Consider the following 19,215-nt stretch of genomic DNA (forward strand, 5'->3'; position numbering starts at 1 on the left):
ATGTCTCTTGTCTTGCTTTTATATTTCTTTAACTGTTCATTTTTATGTTTTGGTTTTTTTAACTCTAGCAGTGATTTCCGGGTTTCTCCTTCTTCTTCTCCTCCTCCTTTTCCTCCCCTTTCTCCTCCTCCTTCTTCTTCTTCCTCCTATTATCTGTATCATTAGTATCCACTTGAACGAAGAGCACTGGCACTGCTTTCTGCCCTTATGTCTGCGTGACACCTAGTGGTCAGAAAAAACAACTACAACTTTGTTTCCCCGTGCAAGCTTCCCACCAAGTGAGCAAAAAACAGGCTCCATTTTGTTTAGTTTGAGCTAGCTACAGCATTGGATTTTACAGCCACTGTCGACAGTCCGCAACAAATTACCTCCAGGACCGCCGAAAGGTATGTTTACAGCGACGAAACTGCATGAGAAGAATGTGTTAGGCGTTGTAAATAAATGCATACACTGCTCGTCCTTCTCGTCGCAGTACAAATACACCAGTGATTCGTCGTGTATAAATTATATGACTTGGTTGAGCACAAGGCCCGACAATTTACCAAAACGACACAGGACGGTCAACGGAGGTCACGTTAATAACGCCGTTTACAAATTCGACGTCTTCGGGTTGTTCTTCGTTATTCTCCAGTGGTTAATTAATTAATGTGTAATGTCTTAACGTCTGTTTTCAGGTTATTAGCAAGATGAGTGGCTGTCGTATTTTCATCGGCCGGCTGAACCCTTCGGCCAGGGAGAAGGATGTGGAGAGGTTTTTCAAAGGCTACGGCCGGATCCGAGATATCGACCTGAAGAGAGGCTTTGGGTTTGTGGTGAGTCATATATGTATGGATAAGATAGTTCTCTCTAGTATGGCGAGAACGTTACACCAAACACCATTCAAAAATATGGCAATTTAGCTGCTTCGCTTACTGCAAAAGGTACAGACATGGTATAACTAGACTTGGGACCTTTTACGAATTGCTAGGAGCCTCTCTTCAATTCTGCATGTATCCAGTACACCAAGTAGCACTCGTTTGAATAAAATTTGAGCATTTCTTATTGATTTGCCTGCAGTTCCCACAATTTTCCACTAAAAATAACGTTATACCACGCAGGGCGGTAACGACCATTGTGCACAATTCTAAAAATGTAGATTTTATTGAAATAAAGTGCTGCTGGGTAGATAATCGATATGCCGAATTTACCAGAACACCCTAATGATTCATTAAACGTTGTAAAATATATTCTATACGGTATGTACATTTGCCAGTAAGCAAGGAAACATTCAACTGCGGCATTTTTTAATGGAGTTTGGCATGACGTTTTCTCAGAAAACACAGAAACACGAAGAATTGTGGTGTTGAACCGTGCTGTGTGTGTTCTGTGTGCCACAGGAGTTTGATGACCCCAGAGATGCTGAAGATGCTGTGTATGAGCTAGATGGCAAAGAGCTTTGCAATGAAAGGTAGGACGATTTCTGAGTGCCATCACTTTGAGGACCATGGTTCTTTAGTATATTTTCTATTTCTGCAAACCCTGTGCTGTAGTGGGTACATTAGGACCAGTGATATAGTGGGAAATGAAAAGGAGGGTAAACAATGACCTTCAGTCGTGATCATCAGAAGGCAAACACACAGCACTATAAACAAATATCAAATGTATTTTCAGAAAAGCATGAAGCTGTGTTTTCCTTTTTTCCTGTATTAGAGTGACCATTGAGCATGCCCGCGTACGTCTGCGAGGCGGCCGAGGCAGAGGCGGTGGAGGAGGACGCTTCCCTGATCGCTATGGCCGAGGATCCCAGGACGGTCGGAGGTATAAAAGTTCTCACACCGTTTCTCGGTATTGCGGAATGAAGACAGTTCACCTGCTGTGTGAGGTCAAATAAGTTCATTTAATTCAGACAAGCAAAGTACAGAGGATTACAAAAGGGATTAAGTTACCTGCTATCCTTCAATAGTACCATAAACCATAATTTGTTCCAATAATTCAATTATTTCAGATGTTACTTTTTCCAAATAGTGGATTGGAAACTCCTGATTTGACTCTACCACAATAGGTTTTGCCAGTAATGGTCAATATTTAGGATGTTAACATGCACACGAATATCCTCATGCTATTTCAGGATACTCAAGTATTACATGTTTGAGTTGGCTCATTTGAACACAATACCGTGTTTACATGAAACCGGAAAAGTTCTTCCTCCGATTATGAGAACCAGAATAATAATAAGGCAAGGGTGTATCCTTATTAGCAGGGAGACTTATCTTGTTTGCCGTTGGTTTTTGCAGTCTCTGTTAACACAGTTACATGCAAACATACTCAACAGCTTCATGTCCTTAGACTCAAAACAGGCGTAATAAGGCAAGCCGTATTGTTTGCCCAGACACAAGCCCGGGCTTTAGTGGAGTTTACTTTGGGCTTTTGCAGCGCTCACACCTCAGTGCTCCGTTCTACCTCTCTCATGTTTTCAAGCCAAAGGAGGATTGGAGTGTGATTTAGGAGATGCTTGGCATGCAATAGTGACAATGACCTGTTATGCATAAAAAACAACATTCAAGGCAATGTCTTCACTTTTCTTGTTGATATAGATTGTAGAGTACATGGAATAAAGGGCACAATATCCAGTAATTGTCTTGTGAGTAATGCTGCCATTCTAAAGATGTCAGAAAGTGGGAAACTCCTTCTTCCTAGTAGGAAAAATGCAATGTAACGACCATTCAGCTCAGAATTCCAAGTAGGAAACTTGGGTAAGATTTCTCAACAAAGAGGTTTCCGGGATACAGTTGTCTGACGTCACGTCAACATGGCAGCATGCACTGTAAACGCTACACAGCATTACTTTTAGCATGTTCATAATCCTCAAAATACATTTAAGTAAAATTTTCAGTGTTGCATAACCTTAAATCTATCAAAACTCTGGTGTAGTAGATGTTTAAAATCTAAAATTGAAATGTAAATTTGCACTTACAGCTGCTAATATTCTAAGTTAGGATGGAACGCAGCAGAAGTGCCGTGCTTTGTGCATCCTAGAAAGCCTTGACAACGTATTGGCCTTGCCATTGACAAGCAGCTAATTAGAGCTCTTAGACTCTGTGCTGAGGTCTGCGCACCTCCACCCGATCTCTTAAACAACCTGACAATGTCACTGTTCTGTTGATGGTGAAGTCTCATTTTGCATTTTCCCACGTTTCAGTCGAAACCCTCCTCCGATGCGCACTGAGAACCGCCTGATCGTGGAGAACCTGTCCTCCCGTGTCAGCTGGCAGGTTAGTATTGCCACACGCCTGTAACACACAGCCAGCCTCTGCAAGCTGCAACACCACTAATGTTATATCACCTCCAGCAGTCTGCCTCAATCCACTTACACATGAACTGTCACATTTCCATGTATTTCAAAACCATAGCAATTCTGTATTTGGAATCAAAATGGTAGTTATTGGATTGAGAGCTAATATGTGTCAAAAATTATCATTTATCTATTACGATCAGGTCCAATTTGCTCTTTCAAAATCTATCAATGCTCTTATGACTCTGCAGCTAATGCAGCTAATTATTGAGAGAAAGAGCAGTAACAACAACAAAAAATTTAATTTGTTCCTGTTTTCAAATTTTAACCAATTCTTCACCCCTTTATTTGCCAGCCTGACTGTTGTGTCGTATGGAAGAGCTCGCTTATGGTGGAGTTAACCCCTTCTGGGTCCTTCTGTCTGGGTTGAGCCTGTGGTGTCAGCCAATGTGTCCTACTCCTAGTTGACGCCTGCTGGTCATGTGAGCGCTCGCTCCCCCACTCTAGAGGCGCTGGCGGCCCCTTCGCTCGCCCGCAACGCCCCCCTGTCGAAGGCGTGGGGGCGCCAGGTGTGTGGCTGAGAGCGAGAGAGAGAAAACAAACAGAGAGTTGGCAGAGAGAGAGGAGAGGAAAGAGCGAAAGAGTCGATGGTGATGATGATGGTGGTGGTGGTCGTATTGATCGATGGTTCGTTAATTTGAGAGGCTTCGATCGATCGATATCTCCCCCCCTCCCTCCCCCCCCTCCGGTGTTCCCGCACATCGCGAGCGAGAGAGAGAGTGAGTTCCTCCCAGGTGCCCATGGATATAATCTGCTGTTATCCCGAGGTTATGGTGGGCTAGGAGAGCCTGCGGCCCACCCCAAAGGGTTTCGCTCTCAGGTAGTAGTTTCCTCTCTTCCACCCTGTTCACTCTCTTTACTGAGGCGGGGTGCCGAGACAGGGGCGGTCCCGGCGCGGAGCCCTGTGCCCTCCTAGGAAAGCGGGGCTCTTAGCGCCATACGCTGCCCAAGCGGCGCCTCTGCAGTTCATGCAGATTGTATTCACCTCTCTGTAGTTGTAAAACAACAGTGGGTCCAAGAATCTCAAGACTGACGCAGCTGCAAAGATTCAGCCTGACAACTGGCATTGTACTTGTCTAAATTTGTTAATATTATCCAAATTGGCACACGCTTGCCTTGATGAAGATTTTGTATCCGCCCTTAAAAAAACAATCTGTGTTGAATGACTGATTGATTGAACATGGCTCTTTGAGGTTCTTGGACCCATCATCCTCCTTATCTGCAGTAGCCTGTGTAGTGCTCTCAGTATATCTAACCGTCTCTCTCTTTGGGTAAATCAATCATGTTTTATGACTCAGCCTGTGCCCGTGTCCCGAGCCTGCCCTAACTAGACTGCTGTTCACATGTGTAGGACCTGAAAGATTTCATGAGACAAGCTGGAGAGGTGACATTCGCAGATGCCCATCGCCCCAAGCTCAACGAAGGGTAAGACGCCTCACTCATCTGCTTTGTGAAGAAGCATAATTCAGATTCCAAGTCATAATGTTTTCTCTGTGTTTCTACAGGGTTGTTGAGTTTGCCTCTTACAGCGATCTGAAAAATGCCCTTGAGAAACTGTCTGGAAAGGAAATCAATGGCAGGAAAATCAAGCTCATCGAGGCAGCCAAGAAGAGGTGAGTTGTCGGCTGGCGCCTCACTCCACTGAGCCCATCAATCGCATCCTTGAGAAATTAGCCCATTGTGGTTGATGCATCATTTGTTAAAGCTGCACTAGTCAAGGTTCTTGTGTAAAAACCGACCCATTGCCAGCCTAAATCACAAAGTGGGGCTGCAACAGAGACGAGTGTTTCTAGGGATAATTTCTAGGGATGTAACGGAAGTTTGTGGCATGACATTATGCAATGCAAAAATTTTTAGATTTCAGCTGCAGTCTAATATCTAAGAAAAGACATTCAAAAAGGTCTGTCTTGCATTGTTTGCACACTTGCAGTGAGCCCAGCTGAACTCACTACTGTGCAAACGTAGCAGGAGACAAGAAAGACTCAGGCGAAACTGAAATTGAGAACGCTCCGTCAAGTTTCTAGTCTGCTGTGTGGCAGCATTTTGTGTTTCCAATTAAGGAAGAAAACAGCAACAAGACAAAGATAGTTTATAAGTATTGTATGAGAGCCTTGCGTTACAGGTAGCACTGGCAACACACTGCACCGTGTACGACAAAATGGAAAAACTCCAGTTGCCAGTACCGGTATAGGGGTAAATGTTGCGGAGCTGAATCTCTTCGCATTTTACTTTTCTAGTAAGAAACTGTATCTCTCATATCTCATGTACTGTATATCTATATAATGTAACGTTACATCCCTAATAATTACTTGTGTTGTTAGGGATTAGGGACATGATTTTTGGGCAACCAACCTGCAAACCTGACTAGTGCAGCTTTAATGTTGCTCCCAAACCCCCAGAAAACAATATTTCATGTTCAGTCACAGAGGGAAAGAGTGAGCGGTGAGTTATCAGAGCATTTGACAGCATTTGACATGAAACAGTTGTGCAGTCGTGTTTTCTGCAACTCTGGAGACTTTCCAAAATTCAAGCTTTGTTTTTGTGGGAACTGTGATCAGTGCTTTTATTTTGTCACGCCTAACTCCCTGTGCACCTGCTGTACTCAGCAGAGTATCTCCAGATTACAGTTTGTCCAAAATGCCGCAGGCAGACTGACAGCATTTTAACCCCATTTTAGCTTCACTTACTTTGCTACCAGTGTAATTTAGGATTGATTTTAAAAATTGTATTGATTCCCCTTAAGGCAGATTTGGACTAACACTTAGCTATATCTGAGCTTTTAACCCCTTTTGAGCCTAAGCACAGTCTGAGACAGCACTGTTGTAGTTGTTCCACAGTCTAGATTTAAGACTACGGGTGATTGAACTTTCTAGCCCAACAAACATTTTGAATGGATGTTGACACAATGGCCTGTACCGACATTGAAATCCAGTGTAAATACAGCATCAAAATGAAAGTAGTGACGGCGTCCGTAGTTATCTATAGTTGCTAAATCAGCAGCAGTAACTACATTTTATGTTTTTTAAATGTTAACGGTATTGATTAAGGTTTTTTTCGATTCCATATCAACCAAAATGACACCCATTAACACTCATTAAAACAATATACCATCAACTTATTGATAAGATAAACTTTGATTTGTCATTTCTTTCAGTTTTTATCTCCTAAAGCACGTTGTAACTGTGTTTTGATGACTGCTCTATAACTGAAGATTATTCTAACGTTCCTCTTCCTCTCTTCCCTCTCTTTCCCAGGTCAAGGAGTCGCTCCCGGTCCGAAAGCTCGTCCCGCTCGCGCTCCCGTTCTCGCGGTCGCTCCCCGTCGCGCTCCCCCCGCCGCTCCCGCTCCCGCAGCCCCGCCAAGGCCCACAACCGCTCCCGCTCGCCCAGCGGCTCCCCCGCCGCCTGCGCCTCCCCTCCGGCCCCCCGAGCCAAGGAGCCGGCCAAGCGCTCCTCCAAGACCAGCAAGTCGGCCACCCCGCCCTCCCCTCCGCCCGCCCAGCGAGCCTCCGCCTCCCGCTCCCGTTCGCGCTCCCGCTCCCGTTCCCGCTCTCCGTCTACCGACAGCCAACGCTAGAGCTGTGTTCACGTTACGTGGGAATCAATGGGAGAAAACGACTCGCTTGCTCAGTAGGAACAACTCGGAGGCGAACTCTTCTGAATGCCAAGACGGAGTTTTTCCACAGATGTTGGTTTGGTTTTTGCTGTTACTAATTATCCTCAGATTTACATACAAGGCAATGAGCAACGTGAATAGTAACTCAAATATTTAATAATTACTATAGGGCATTTAAACTTAATTTCATTGAATTATACTTTATTGTGAGTCATCTATTATTTTGAACCTTTACACCAAAAACTGATTTCTCTCACATATAAATAATAAATAAAAAACAAAAACAAATTGAATTCAGATTTTAAAAAGTCACACGAATCAGGTCCCGAGTTCCCAAGCTGAGGTGAACAGTGTTTTCAAGTAGGAAAGCTCGTATCTACCATTTTTCCCCATATGACGTGAATGCAGAAGAAGAAACGACGAGAACGCACACACACACACACACACACACACCCTATCCATGGTATTCTCATTACATCACGATCCATTTCTGGCCAACATCTGTAGTTTAAAAAAAGAAAACCCACCAAGATTGATGAATAAACGATGTGAGGACGTTAAGAATTCTCTGTTATGTGAACACACGCAAAAGCACATGCACACACACACTCATAGGTCATTTCGTGCTGGCGCAGATCAAGCTAGTGACCTTTTTGCTGTTGGTCATGGCCGCGCCTCGATTCACCAAAACAGGGCCATATACTCATTAATCTCTCCACCTGGAAGACACCTCAAAGAGGGAAGCAGTATTCCGTACTGGGCTGCATATAGATTGTTAGTGTTTTTTGTTGTGTTTTTTTTTTTGCTTATCTTTGGTAGATATGTCAATGGAAGAATTTTAGATTGTTCTAATGCTGGCCTGATTTCTCACATTCTCCACGCCCCTTTCAGCTCTTTTGAATGGTGTGTTCAAACTTTTTTTTTTTTTTGTCATTTATTTGATACGGAAGAGGATTAGGGCCACGTGAAAAATGTATTTGAGTTCTGACTTTAATCTCAGAATTCTGAGATTCAGAGTTTAAAGTGAGAATTCTGAGAATAAAGTGAGAATTCTTTTCCTGAGAATTCTGATTTTTTTTCTCAGAATTCTGACTTAAATCTCAGAGTTCTGATTAAAATCAATCTCAGAACTCAAATACATTTTTCACATGGCCCTAATCCTCTTCCCTAATTTGACCTACCTACCACAGGCGCTGTGCGAACATTATAACCTAGAATGCTTGCATTTGCTTTGGTTTTGATCACTATTTGGACTCGGACTATTTGGAAATTGATGATCGGATGATTGAACATGTTTCTGCATTTGCGCTTCGAGCTCAGATATGAACCACCATCACGACCGGTCGGCAGCTTCAATATCATGAATTCTGTGTAATTATGCGCATAGTTCCGCTAGTTAAAAGTTAAAACAGTTGTACAGTAAGATAAGTATGTTGATTTAATGGATCTAAGTTTTCTTGCAGTGACTGTTAAAACTTTTATTTTTTTGCGGGAGGGGGGGCGTTAATGCTTTCGAGGATCCAGTAATGCTCTTTAGTTAAAACACTTTGAAATGCTGTTGCCTACATAATGCAGTTTTTTTTTTTTAGTTTTTTTTGGCATTGTATTGAATGTTTTTCTCAGTTTCGGGGTATGGTGTACAGCAATGTAAACTTCTTTTTTTTATTACAGTGTATAAACGTGATTCCAAGAAGACTGTTGGTACTGTGACTAATGTTCCTGTGGTTCAAATGAGTAAGAACACGTAGACAAGAGTTTGGGAAATAAAACATTTTGTACTCTTAATGTATAATTTTGTTTTCAGTGATAGATATGATGGACATTTGTATGGTATAGAAAAAATGGACATAACCAATAAAACAATTTTAACAAAATAAAACATTTTGCGTACATCAGTGCTTTATAATAAAATCACGTTGACAGAGAGAAATACTTTTTACAAGTTCTGTCAACATTTCAGAATATAGAATAAAGTAGTAAAACTTAATTTAAATTACTACAGTAAGATCTTAAATGACAGCACAAAATGGCTGCAGTGCATCAATAGATCTCTTCCACGTGTTTCAAGTAGTACAGGAGCCTGAGAGTGAATAAAGTGCCCTGTTTTGTGCTGATTCTTTTGGAGTTCATACTGTTAGAAGTGGGGAAGGTTTTATGAGGTCCATCCATCATGCAGTGGCATCAGAAAGCTCCTTCACCACCTCCACAGTAGTGGTGGCCGCTGGCTGGTACATTTCTCCTGTAGGTCAGACAGCAGAGGGGGTGGAAGAGCAAGCACATTGCGTAGAATACAAAATGCAATCTGGCTGAGTTAAAGTCACAGTGAAACTGTTAGTGTGAAGTATTTCCAGTTGAGACAGGATGTTGGGTCAGGACATAACGCGAGGAGGGCTCATTCAAAAGTATAAACCAATGGGATATCAGGGAGAGAAATGCGGTTTTATTTGATGGAGGGTGGAGGGGTGGGGTCGTTTTTTATGGGGATGGTTTTATTGGTTGGAATTTTTATGTACGCCTCCTGGTACACAATGTCCCCACTAAAGATTATTCTGAAATGAAAACACAAGAAAACATCTTTTTTGTCGTTTTTTTTATTTTTTTACATAAATTGTCAAATAGGTGTATGGTACGATAGATAGTTTGAATGAGCTAAAAAGGCGAAGGTCATTTTTCATTCCAGTGTGACTTTAAAGCAGAGTAGAGCCTCACATCTCAGATCCAGCATCTCAAATATCTAAAGTGACCAGTTAACATATGATTTATGAATAACAGGACAGAATAATCTTAACACCCAACAATAACTAACCAACCCTTCTTTGAATAGCTGTCCTGAACTGTAGTGGTGTAGTGGGGACCATTCTTCAGAGAGGAAAGTTTGGTGTATGTTGTAAAGATTTTTGAGACTGTTCCCCTTGCCACGTTAAATAGTTTTGCAGTTTTTGTGACTGATACCTCTGACTCTCAGACCTCAGTGAGTTGCCTCATGTTCCTTTGAAAACTCATGTATAAAAGTGATAATTGTCAAACTTTCTTTTAAGGTGACATTGTTAATTGGCAGTCAACTTCATGTGACTCGCCTCCTGTAACAGTGATTTGATGTCTTCAAAGCTAAAGTCCTTTTTCATGTGGTGTTTCCACTATTGTGTCCACTCCCTGCAATGTTGTGGTGTGAAAACATATTTTTTTAGTTTTTAAAACTTTAGCTTTAGCTGAAATTTACTTGAGTTAATGTTTCATATTTGCTCGATAAGCACAAATTTCAGACAGTTTGACCATTAAAACTGTTTGACCATGATCTACGACATACAGTCCAAGATTAAAACTACAATCTTAGTCTTGGATAACACGTAACAGGCCTGTATTTCCTTTTAAATAACCCATTCAACCTTCAAAACACGCCATTCGTACCTCTCTGCTGGCGCCTGAACCTCTGGTAACACCTGAACAGCACGATGAGCACCGCCGCCTCCATCAGCTGGAAGGTGATGTAGACCATGGGGAACAGAAAGAGATGGCCCATCACGTCTGGAGGAAAGGCCACTTTCAGGATGGTGGAGCACAGTTGGATGTTCTGACAGCCCGTTTCCATGGCAACAGTCCTCCGCTCCCTGAGGGAGAAAGACTTATCCATAACTCACGGAAACATAAAGCAAAGGCTCATGATTATTTCATGTGCCGTGACATGACTAACGGGACATAAATAGTGTTCACTGCCAGAGTCAGGATCAGTATCAGGGGCTCTCCTCGTGACTTACGATCCGTTGAGTTTGAAGACGTAGGAGAGGATGTATCCGAAGGTGTAGCCTATGAAGGGCATGAGAGCGGCGATGGCCATGAGTGGACCGGACAGCACCACCAGGATGGAGCTCTTAACGGCGACGCTGGCCAAGATGCCGATCACCACCACAGCTACCATCATTATGGACAGACCTACCTGGGAACAGCAGGACAAGTCAGACCGTGGATTCACTTGGGTCATTTTCTGTGATCAAGGGTGTTTTCACATATAGGAACCAAACTCAGGCCTTTATAAGTGAACCAGCTGCATATGAACTCTGTTCACGATGTAAGTGGACTTACAAGTGGACTCAGCTCTCTTTTCTGGTCCACAAGCATCGATGAGATCTCTGACCACTTGTTGTTCACACCGCAACTCCTTCAGAACTCAGACCCCACCTGTGTAACGTTCAGATTGCATGAATCAATCGGACCACAAAATGGACTACAAACGGACCACAAACGAACCGAACTGAGACTACCTCCTGTGGTGGTCTGAGTTTGGTTCGTTTAAGAGGAGTCTGAGTTCATTTGGCATGTTCATATATGCACAAACGATTGCTGAATCATTGGACTGAGGCCACTTGAGAGGCTGAAACGGACCAAGTGTGGAAAAAACCCCAAGTATTGACTGGAGGGGTAAAGATGTCCACCTCACTATAGCAGGCCAGTCTAGCCTTCTGACCTTGGTGATGGTCTTGGAGTACTGCGGCCGGTAGTAGTTGACGAGGATGCCGATGCCGCAGGGGATGAGGGTCAGGACCAGGGCCAGGATGATGTCCAGGTAGGGCACGGCGTCCTGCAGGTTGGGGAAGCCCTGGCAGTACAGGAAGAGCAGCAGGGGCATCATGCCCAGCGCCAGCACTGTGGAGCAGGAGGTCATCACGATGCTGGGGGAAGAAGACGGGGAAAGAAATTCCCTGGTTCGTCATTTTCAGTCTAGTTAAGGAGGTAAACAGTCCCATTGTGCTGGTACTATAGGACCAAAATTCATCCGAAAATTCCAATGATTCCAATGATTTCAAAGAGTTAGTCATACTGAAATTAAAAATGTATTGTATTTTTATATCAAAATCGCATTCCTTTTACTACCTGAAAACATCTTTAGTGGTGACTTTGTATACCAGGAGGCAACATAAAAATTCCATCACAATTCCCTTCACCCCTCCCATCCCAATAATGTTTCTCTCTCTAACAGACATCCTATTGGTTTACACTTTTGAATGATCCCGCCCCTTGTTATGTCCTGCCCCAATAGCCTGTTTCATTTGTATGAGAGATTTATAGGTTTTTACATTGTCGCTGTGTACCATTACCTTTGAGGAAAAGTTGTTTTTAGAACGTCCTTTGTCTTGACAGTATTAGGTTTTTGATTCATGATTGAATATTTTCTGCGAGGCATGAGGCTACAGCTCGCCAGCCCTTTGTAACAAGGTTTATGGCCCCCATTCTGTCCCGTTACACAACAGCAGAGTTGAGCAACAGTGCTGATGCTGCGTGACCATGACATGCTAATAATGGGATCAGTGAACTTGATCGTGTCTGCAAAATTGCTCAGAAATATGATTGTTTGTCTGTGAATGTGGGGTTTCTTGAACTGTTATTTGCCAGTTTCAAACCAAAAGAAAAACAACATGGCTCAAATTGACTCATTTACTGTCAGTAAATGCCTATCTCCCTACAAGAAAACTGGTATCTGTAATAATGAAGGGTAATTTTCAAGGAATTATCCGTTCTCTTTTGGGAATTTCGTGAAATGACACAAAAGTGTATCAGTATTTAAAAGAATTTGTCATTGTTTTAGTGTGTTTTAGTCATTAGTGCAAAGCCATACTGTCAGCCAGATAAGATCCACATGCATCTGATAGAGATGGAATGTCCTGAGTAACTTGGCGCCATAAAGCTGAAGGAGGTGAAGGAGGAACCTAATGGGGTGAATGGCCTGGCGGTGGGAAATAAAACAAAATAAAAAAAATAAAAAACATGTGGGAAGGGGTTTGTTATGGCCTTGTTATGATAATACCACAGCTTTATGATCAGGTGGGTGACGACCAGCAGGTCATTCAACTCTAATAATAGGGTGAGTGCCTCTGGTAATGAGGTGACAGCATGTGCTTTAATTGGAACAGCATCATCGCTTACTGTGCTGTTTCAGAAAGTCACACAGGTTGAGGTTATTCAACTTTGCCATAAATGAGACAGCTGATAATGCATTTCTAGTAATTTATTACGTACTATCACAGCCAGATTTAAGCCAGAAACTGTTATATTTTCATAAAATGGGCCAACACATCATTTACCTACTACTACTGTCCACATACAGTATATTTTATGTCTTTGAGATATGTAGATGGGCAGTTTTAAGCCTTGACTAACGGTAATCTTTGGATTATGAAATCAATCAAATGTGTGTGTGTGTGTGTGTGTGTGTACCTGAGGTTCATGTCCCCCTGCAGGGCCAGGGCCAGCAGGTTGGACAGGTTTCCCCCAGGACAGCAGCCACAGATCAGCACTGCTACAGCCGCCATCGAAGCCAGCTGGAACACCTGCAGCATGTATCGATAATCAGCTGGCTTACATTCATACTGATGCTGATGCTGATTTTTTCCTTTCAAAATGCACAGCAATAAAGAATACAGCACTGCATAAAGGGGGGAAAGGGATTGAGGAAAGCAGGTAAACAAATAACAGATGAGTAATCAATAGGTCATGCTAAACAAGATTTCATAACTACATAGATCAATAGATAAAATTGAATTACAAGGACAAAAAATAATAAGGTGTTAACATCAGATCAAGACCCAAATGTCCACCATACTAACATGCATTCACATACATTTATAACTAGAATGTCATAGAATTACTCATCAACTCCCACATATAAAACCCTAGATACATATAACAATATTTACATATTGATATTGATATTTAACTACTCTGGCTTTGTGTCAGCTCAGTGTTCATGAGCATGAATATTGTTTAAATCATTGCTATGGGGCATTTTTGTTACATTGCAGCAGAGAGAGCCAGAGTTCACATGCTCCCTGTATAATAAAGTAATACTAAGCAATACTAACCAGCAATACTAACCTTAGCTAAGGCGAAGGCTGTGAGAGGCATGACACCATACTGGGCCAGCAATGCTATTGCCACTCCCTTGGGTTTCACTATGTGGGCCTGGAAAGAAGAGAAATGATTTAGAGCAATGCACCTTTTATTCCAAAATGTCCACATATCTTAAGCATAGATACGTTCCATCAATGTATGGACAGAGCGCAGCCGAAATCACCTTGATCTTGGACACCTCCATGGTGCACCCCAGTGATATCATGGTGATGAAGAGGATGATGACCATGAGGATGCTGATGATCTTGTCCAGCACTGGCGAGATAAGAGGCACGAAAGAAGCGCTGCTGTTAGCAGCTGTGGTGTTGAAGAAGCTGTCATTGTACGACAGATCTGGATCAGAGAACACGCCCTCTGTGTATTCCATGGGACCTTCCAAGCAGGACCAGCGCTTGAGATACTGAGTTGCAACCTTCCATACAGTCAAAGAGACACAGGACAGAGAGGGAGATATGAGAATCAGTCAACAGTCAAATTATAAGGGTCTATCTAGTTGGAGGGCATTTCTGAGATACTGCAGCGTCAAAGATTTGACATCCCAGCCTGCAAAACTTTACCTTTTTAAATATTTAACTCCAAAATGTCCTTTTTTTAAAAAAAAAACAGCACTACACAAGTAACATTCAAATATGCTGAATATGTGGATAACTCAATTTTGAAAGAAAAAAAAAGTCAGATAGAACCTTATAACTCCAAGCAAGATTGAGATCATGACATGGATTAAGCACCCAGCAAACCCCAAAACCTTTTTGCTTAACCAATCCAAATCCTCTCTAAGTCACTGCTTGCCCTTTGGTTCAGTGAGTGTGTTTTGACAAGATATGTGACAGGCTGAGTGCAGATACATCTGAACATCACGTTTCAGTTATATATTCTTGGTATTTTGGGTTGTATTTTTATAATAACTCAACTCAACTGTTCTGTCAACTCGTTTTGTGGGCTGCTGTCTCTCCCTGCCATAGACTTCATCATTGTGGCACATCACCCCCATTTCAGTCCCATCACTTTCTGACAGTTCACAGACAAAAAACTCTACTTGGCCTCCTCCTCATAGCTGCCCTTTGACTCTGTGTTATGGAACAACAGCGACTAAAGGTCCAGCAGCTACAGGAAAACACACTCAATCCACTGAAGAAATGTCTTTCTGGAAGGAACTGAAGGTTTTCTCACTGCTCGGCCGATTGTTTTTCATCAGACAAGATCATAATACAGCATGGTTCATAGTACACATTATATAGTCCTGGAGTGAGAACATTTGACCTGATAAATCTATAGATTCCTTCACATTTACAAACCTATTTTATCCATAGAAGATACTCCTTTTAAATGTACCATATTTCTGCAGTTTTAGTTATCCTCAGTCACTTTAACTCAATCTGGTTCATCTGTAAATGAAGAAAAAAAGGCCTTTGCTTGCTTTCTACCTCTCTCTCTTTTTTTTCTTTGATGCCAAGTTACAACTCCTTCTCCCAACAACCACATCCTCCCTACACGCTCCTGCCGTGTGAGCGCTGTGCAGACAGATGACTTTCGCAGAATTTTTCATCTCTTTTTTTGCCGTGACAAGAAAATACCGTATCAAGAAAACACCATATCACAACACAAACACTGTCTCTCCCTACGGACGAAAAGACGAGAGAATTCACTCACTTCTCAGCTACTCCGAAGGTGAGAATTGCACACCTATATTCTCAGGTGCCACTTTGCACAAAATAGAGGAAAAACCCCAAGTGGGACCCAAACACTCACTCCCTGACAGAATTTGTCATAACACTCCTACGCTCCAGATCACATCGTATTTCATACACCGTGTTATTACCTTGTGGGTTAGAGGTTCCTCTCCTCGTCTCTCTGAGATAAAATACTGTCAACTCCTTGTGTGTTGCCGCTCTCTTTATATGACTCCATGTTGAAATCTGGGTAATTATTATCATAAATATCAGTGCATATTGGTATTATGGCCCACTCGCCTCCCTCTTATCTGTGCTTTGTCCTGGAGAGATATCCAGCTGCAGACAGTGGGCCCAATTTAGACCGGCCTCATCAGCTCTAGCATGAGTTGTGAACATTGACAGGAAGCTGGTAAGCAAGAGTCGACATGCCACACAGGATAAATGTTGTATAATTGCACCAAAGATTCTGATAAATATGAACAATTTGTGATATAAGACATATTAGGATATTTTAGTTCATGTTAGTGCATTGGATGATCTTTTATGTCATGTGCACGTATGTAAGTGGATCCCTATTATTATCCATGAAGTAGAGCTTGAACTTCAATAGTGAAGCACATGAGATCACCCAATGCTATAATGATGAGAAATATCATATTCACGCCGGGGTCTTGCCACTAATGTGTCTCTGTGATTAGGCAGACATGCAGTATCGACCTGATGACAGATGGAGGGTGCTGGCTGTGCAGAAGCGCCATCTAGTGCACACTTCTTCTTCTTCTGCAGCCTGCAGGCAGCACAGAGAGGAAAGTGAGACAGTAGCCTACAAGAAAGCTCTTCAGTTTTACCTGTACTGCTTTGATGAAGGTGAGACAGCAGGATATCAAATAACGCTTAAAAATAAACTCTATTATGTTGCTGTTATGAATGGAAAACGGTTCTTGTGTTTTTGTGTGATCATCATTCCTAACCAAGTGTCGGCCTCGCCATTATTCATTCAGAACATCTTACAAACCAAACTCCCTTACTCTATTTTCAGTCTCACTCACCAACTGGGCCAGGCGGTGGTCAGATAGGCAGACAGCGTCCACACTGCTATATGATGAAAGATGGTGAGCACCGCTAATGTAGCCATAACCCGACCCAAGGACGTTCAGGAAATTGTCTTCTTTGGGTGCAGAAAAAAGGGCCATGTCACGAGGCAATGCCAGTCTACAGAGTATCCATGGTGCAGCCAGACCACTCCTGGTCACTCTCCTTCCGAATGCCCTCAACATCTGCAAGAGAAATCTGATGAGCACTTCATGGCAATAGGGGTCACTGTGTGAGGAGAGACCTGCTGAATATACCTGTATATACCTGCATCATCAGGGAGCCGGGGGTGCAGTTTACTGGTTGATAGTGACATTGACCAATATGGAACTCCTCACCGGACAAAGCACTTGAAGTGGAAGGGATGGCAGGAGATTGCTAAAAGGCGTACCTGTCCCATCAAGAGAAGGAGTTGCATGTATGGCTACATACAGGGCCCGACCACATCAGGGCTTATAGTGACCCAGGACCATAGGGGAGTCCAACGTTCAGAGGGACGAGAATGGGACGACTGCCTGGTGGCACTCAAAGCTGGATGCTGGGCCTCAGAGAAAGCAGAGGCTGTCATCCAGATGGGACAAGTGGTCGTCCATATCCATATCATTGGTCCCTAGTGAAGTCTGCACCTCCACGCAATGAAGACGATAGCATGGAGGAAGCAGAAGGGAATGTCGTAGATGGACCTGTGACTGGCATCGGTTGCCACTGTGGAAATCCCCCTAAGAGGAAGTGCTCTGACTTGTTTACCAGTAACCATGATGAGTCATACAGAAGCTGCTCAATTGTTCTCATCTGAATATGCAAATTATGTCCCTACCCCTCTGAGAGTATAAAACCTGGGCGTTGCTTGTTGTTGCTGGGCTAGACCAGTCTTTAGCATTATTTCACTACAGCAAATATCACCCTCTTCTTGAAGCAAGTCATGTTTCACAATTTACAAACCTTTAAAAGAAATTAGGAACATCAGTGCTACACTGCTTCAGTTTTCAAACCTAACACTCCGAACAGTTCATTGAAAAATTACTTGAACTGGCCTGGAACCTATGTTCATCTAAAGCACTTTATGGGCACGGCAAAACTACTTTACCCTTAATCCGATGGTACAGATGACAGTGCACCCCCCGCCCCCCACCATTCCCAGTCATAAGTCATGCGTAGGCAGCAATGGCAAGAACCATTAAAAAATCCCTAATGGTGACTGAATACTGGGGCCCTTCCGATGTAGTCTGCAAAATGCTGGAAAGGGGACAAAAGGAGGGCATTTTTAAAGGTTTAACAGGCCAGTTCTTCTTTAAGGACATAGGGGGGAGGGGATGGGGAGGGAGGCTCTGCCTGGATTGATCAGCCCCTCTATAATTACAGGCCAGCGCTCGACATGCCTGGGTTTTACTACCTGTCTCTCCCTCCAGCCCCTGACAGTGTCAGCCGGAGCTAATCAATGTCTGCTGCTGATGAGCTCTCTGCAGCCTGAATATCACGGACTGATAGGGCGGTAAAACGCATCATAACTCAGTAGGTCCCGTGGGTGGATGCGGGGGTGGGTGTTGGTGGGGTCGCGTTAAGGGTGTGGTGAAAACACAGATGAGAAAACCTTGGTTTCAGTCCGGATCGCCTCATGATTCATTCCTTGAGGTCATTTAAATGCAATTGTAACTCACAAACATATCACACCATGCTTTAGAATGCAAAACTAAATTTGAAAAAACAATATGCACGATTCAAATCAAACCAAAGATACTAATTCCAGCTTAAAAAGAGGTATACGATCGCGGCTTTAACCATGCGTTCAGCGTTTTCATCTCCCCCATCTCACTTCCGCTACGCCTGTCACATAAACATCAAGCGAGACGGAGTGGCTTTGCAGCAGCGGATGCATTATTGAAGCCCCGGCCTTATTGTGTTGTCATCCCTTAAATAGGCTATACTGTTACGGGCCTCATTTCTGGGTGACCCTGTTTGTCTCTGCTGCTGCGGGACATATAGAATATAGAAGAGGGCGGGCAGGAGGGAGGGAGAGTGAACCCGGGGAAGAGAGAGGGAGACAGAAAGTTGGGGGGGGGGGGTCTAGACGGAGGAGGAGAGGGGTAAGTGGGGAGGTAGATGGAGGGAGAGAGGGGAGGAGGAGGGTCATGGCTGGAAGGGCGGCGGTGTTGCCAGCAGCTGCTGTGGCCTCTTGACCTGCCGGGGGAATGGATGAGGCTGCTCTCGGCCTTGTTTTTACACATTTGCTGATCCACTGTCGCAGCGCAAATAATCCACAGTGTAAGCTCCTTATCTACAGCACAATTTTGCGAAAAAAAAAAGAAGCCCAGATTATTTGCAATTTGTTCCAAGACCAACCCCCCACCCGACATAACACATTTTTTACTAGCAAGATGGAAAAATGGTGTTAATAGCCTGTGTTATAGAGGCTGGATTTCTTGAGTTCTGCATGCAAAATGCAAAAATAAAAATAAATAAATAAAAGTATTAAATACTCAAATATTTAATTGGTTGTGTCTACTGCGCTTTTTTGTCCAGTAATGTGACTTTTAGACTTCATGTGATTGTGGAAAGAAAGAAAGAAAGAAAGAAAGAAAGAAAGAAAGAAAGAAAGAAAGA

General features: G+C 43.1%; 2 protein-coding genes across 2 annotated transcripts; one reads left to right on the forward strand and one right to left on the reverse strand.

Moving 5' to 3' along the window:
- Positions 1-320: 320 nt before the first annotated feature.
- Positions 321-8,731, forward strand: srsf5b (serine and arginine rich splicing factor 5b). The gene is made up of 8 exons (XM_071906988.2): positions 321-386; positions 675-812; positions 1,377-1,447; positions 1,690-1,797; positions 3,179-3,251; positions 4,683-4,756; positions 4,837-4,944; positions 6,586-8,731. The coding sequence occupies exons 2-8, from the start codon at positions 687-689 to the stop codon at positions 6,905-6,907; spliced, it is 882 nt and encodes a 293-aa protein (XP_071763089.1). The 5' UTR covers positions 321-386; positions 675-686; the 3' UTR covers positions 6,908-8,731.
- A 383-nt stretch (positions 8,732-9,114) lies between these two features.
- On the reverse strand, positions 9,115-14,216 carry slc10a1 (solute carrier family 10 member 1). The gene is made up of 7 exons (XM_071906987.2): positions 14,013-14,216; positions 13,814-13,900; positions 13,157-13,269; positions 11,409-11,613; positions 10,702-10,880; positions 10,355-10,554; positions 9,115-9,182 (listed from the first exon to the last, which is right to left on the reverse strand). The coding sequence occupies exons 1-7, from the start codon at positions 14,214-14,216 to the stop codon at positions 9,115-9,117; spliced, it is 1,056 nt and encodes a 351-aa protein (XP_071763088.2).
- Positions 14,217-19,215: the final 4,999 nt, after the last annotated feature.

Source organism: Centroberyx gerrardi, chromosome 18, assembly GCF_048128805.1.
Source record: "Centroberyx gerrardi isolate f3 chromosome 18, fCenGer3.hap1.cur.20231027, whole genome shotgun sequence".
NCBI classification, from domain to species: Eukaryota; Metazoa; Chordata; class Actinopteri; order Beryciformes; family Berycidae; genus Centroberyx; species Centroberyx gerrardi.

Excerpts from the sequence above, each read along its gene's own strand:
- srsf5b (XM_071906988.2), top strand. The coding sequence starts at position 687 with ATGAGTGGCTGTCGTATTTTCATCGGCCGGCTGAACCCTTCGGCCAGG. Across the intron at positions 3,252-4,682 it reads CCTCCCGTGTCAGCTGGCAG|GACCTGAAAGATTTCATGAG; the intron begins GTTAGTATTGCC and ends TCACATGTGTAG. Across the intron at positions 4,945-6,585 it reads ATCGAGGCAGCCAAGAAGAG|GTCAAGGAGTCGCTCCCGGT; the intron begins GTGAGTTGTCGG and ends TCTCTTTCCCAG.
- slc10a1 (XM_071906987.2), bottom strand. The coding sequence starts at position 14,216 with ATGGAATACACAGAGGGCGTGTTCTCTGATCCAGATCTGTCGTACAAT. Across the intron at positions 13,901-14,012 it reads TGGAGGTGTCCAAGATCAAG|GCCCACATAGTGAAACCCAA; the intron begins GTGATTTCGGCT and ends TCTTCTTTCCAG. Across the intron at positions 11,614-13,156 it reads CAGGGGGACATGAACCTCAG|CATCGTGATGACCTCCTGCT; the intron begins GTACACACACAC and ends TTCTTCCCCCAG.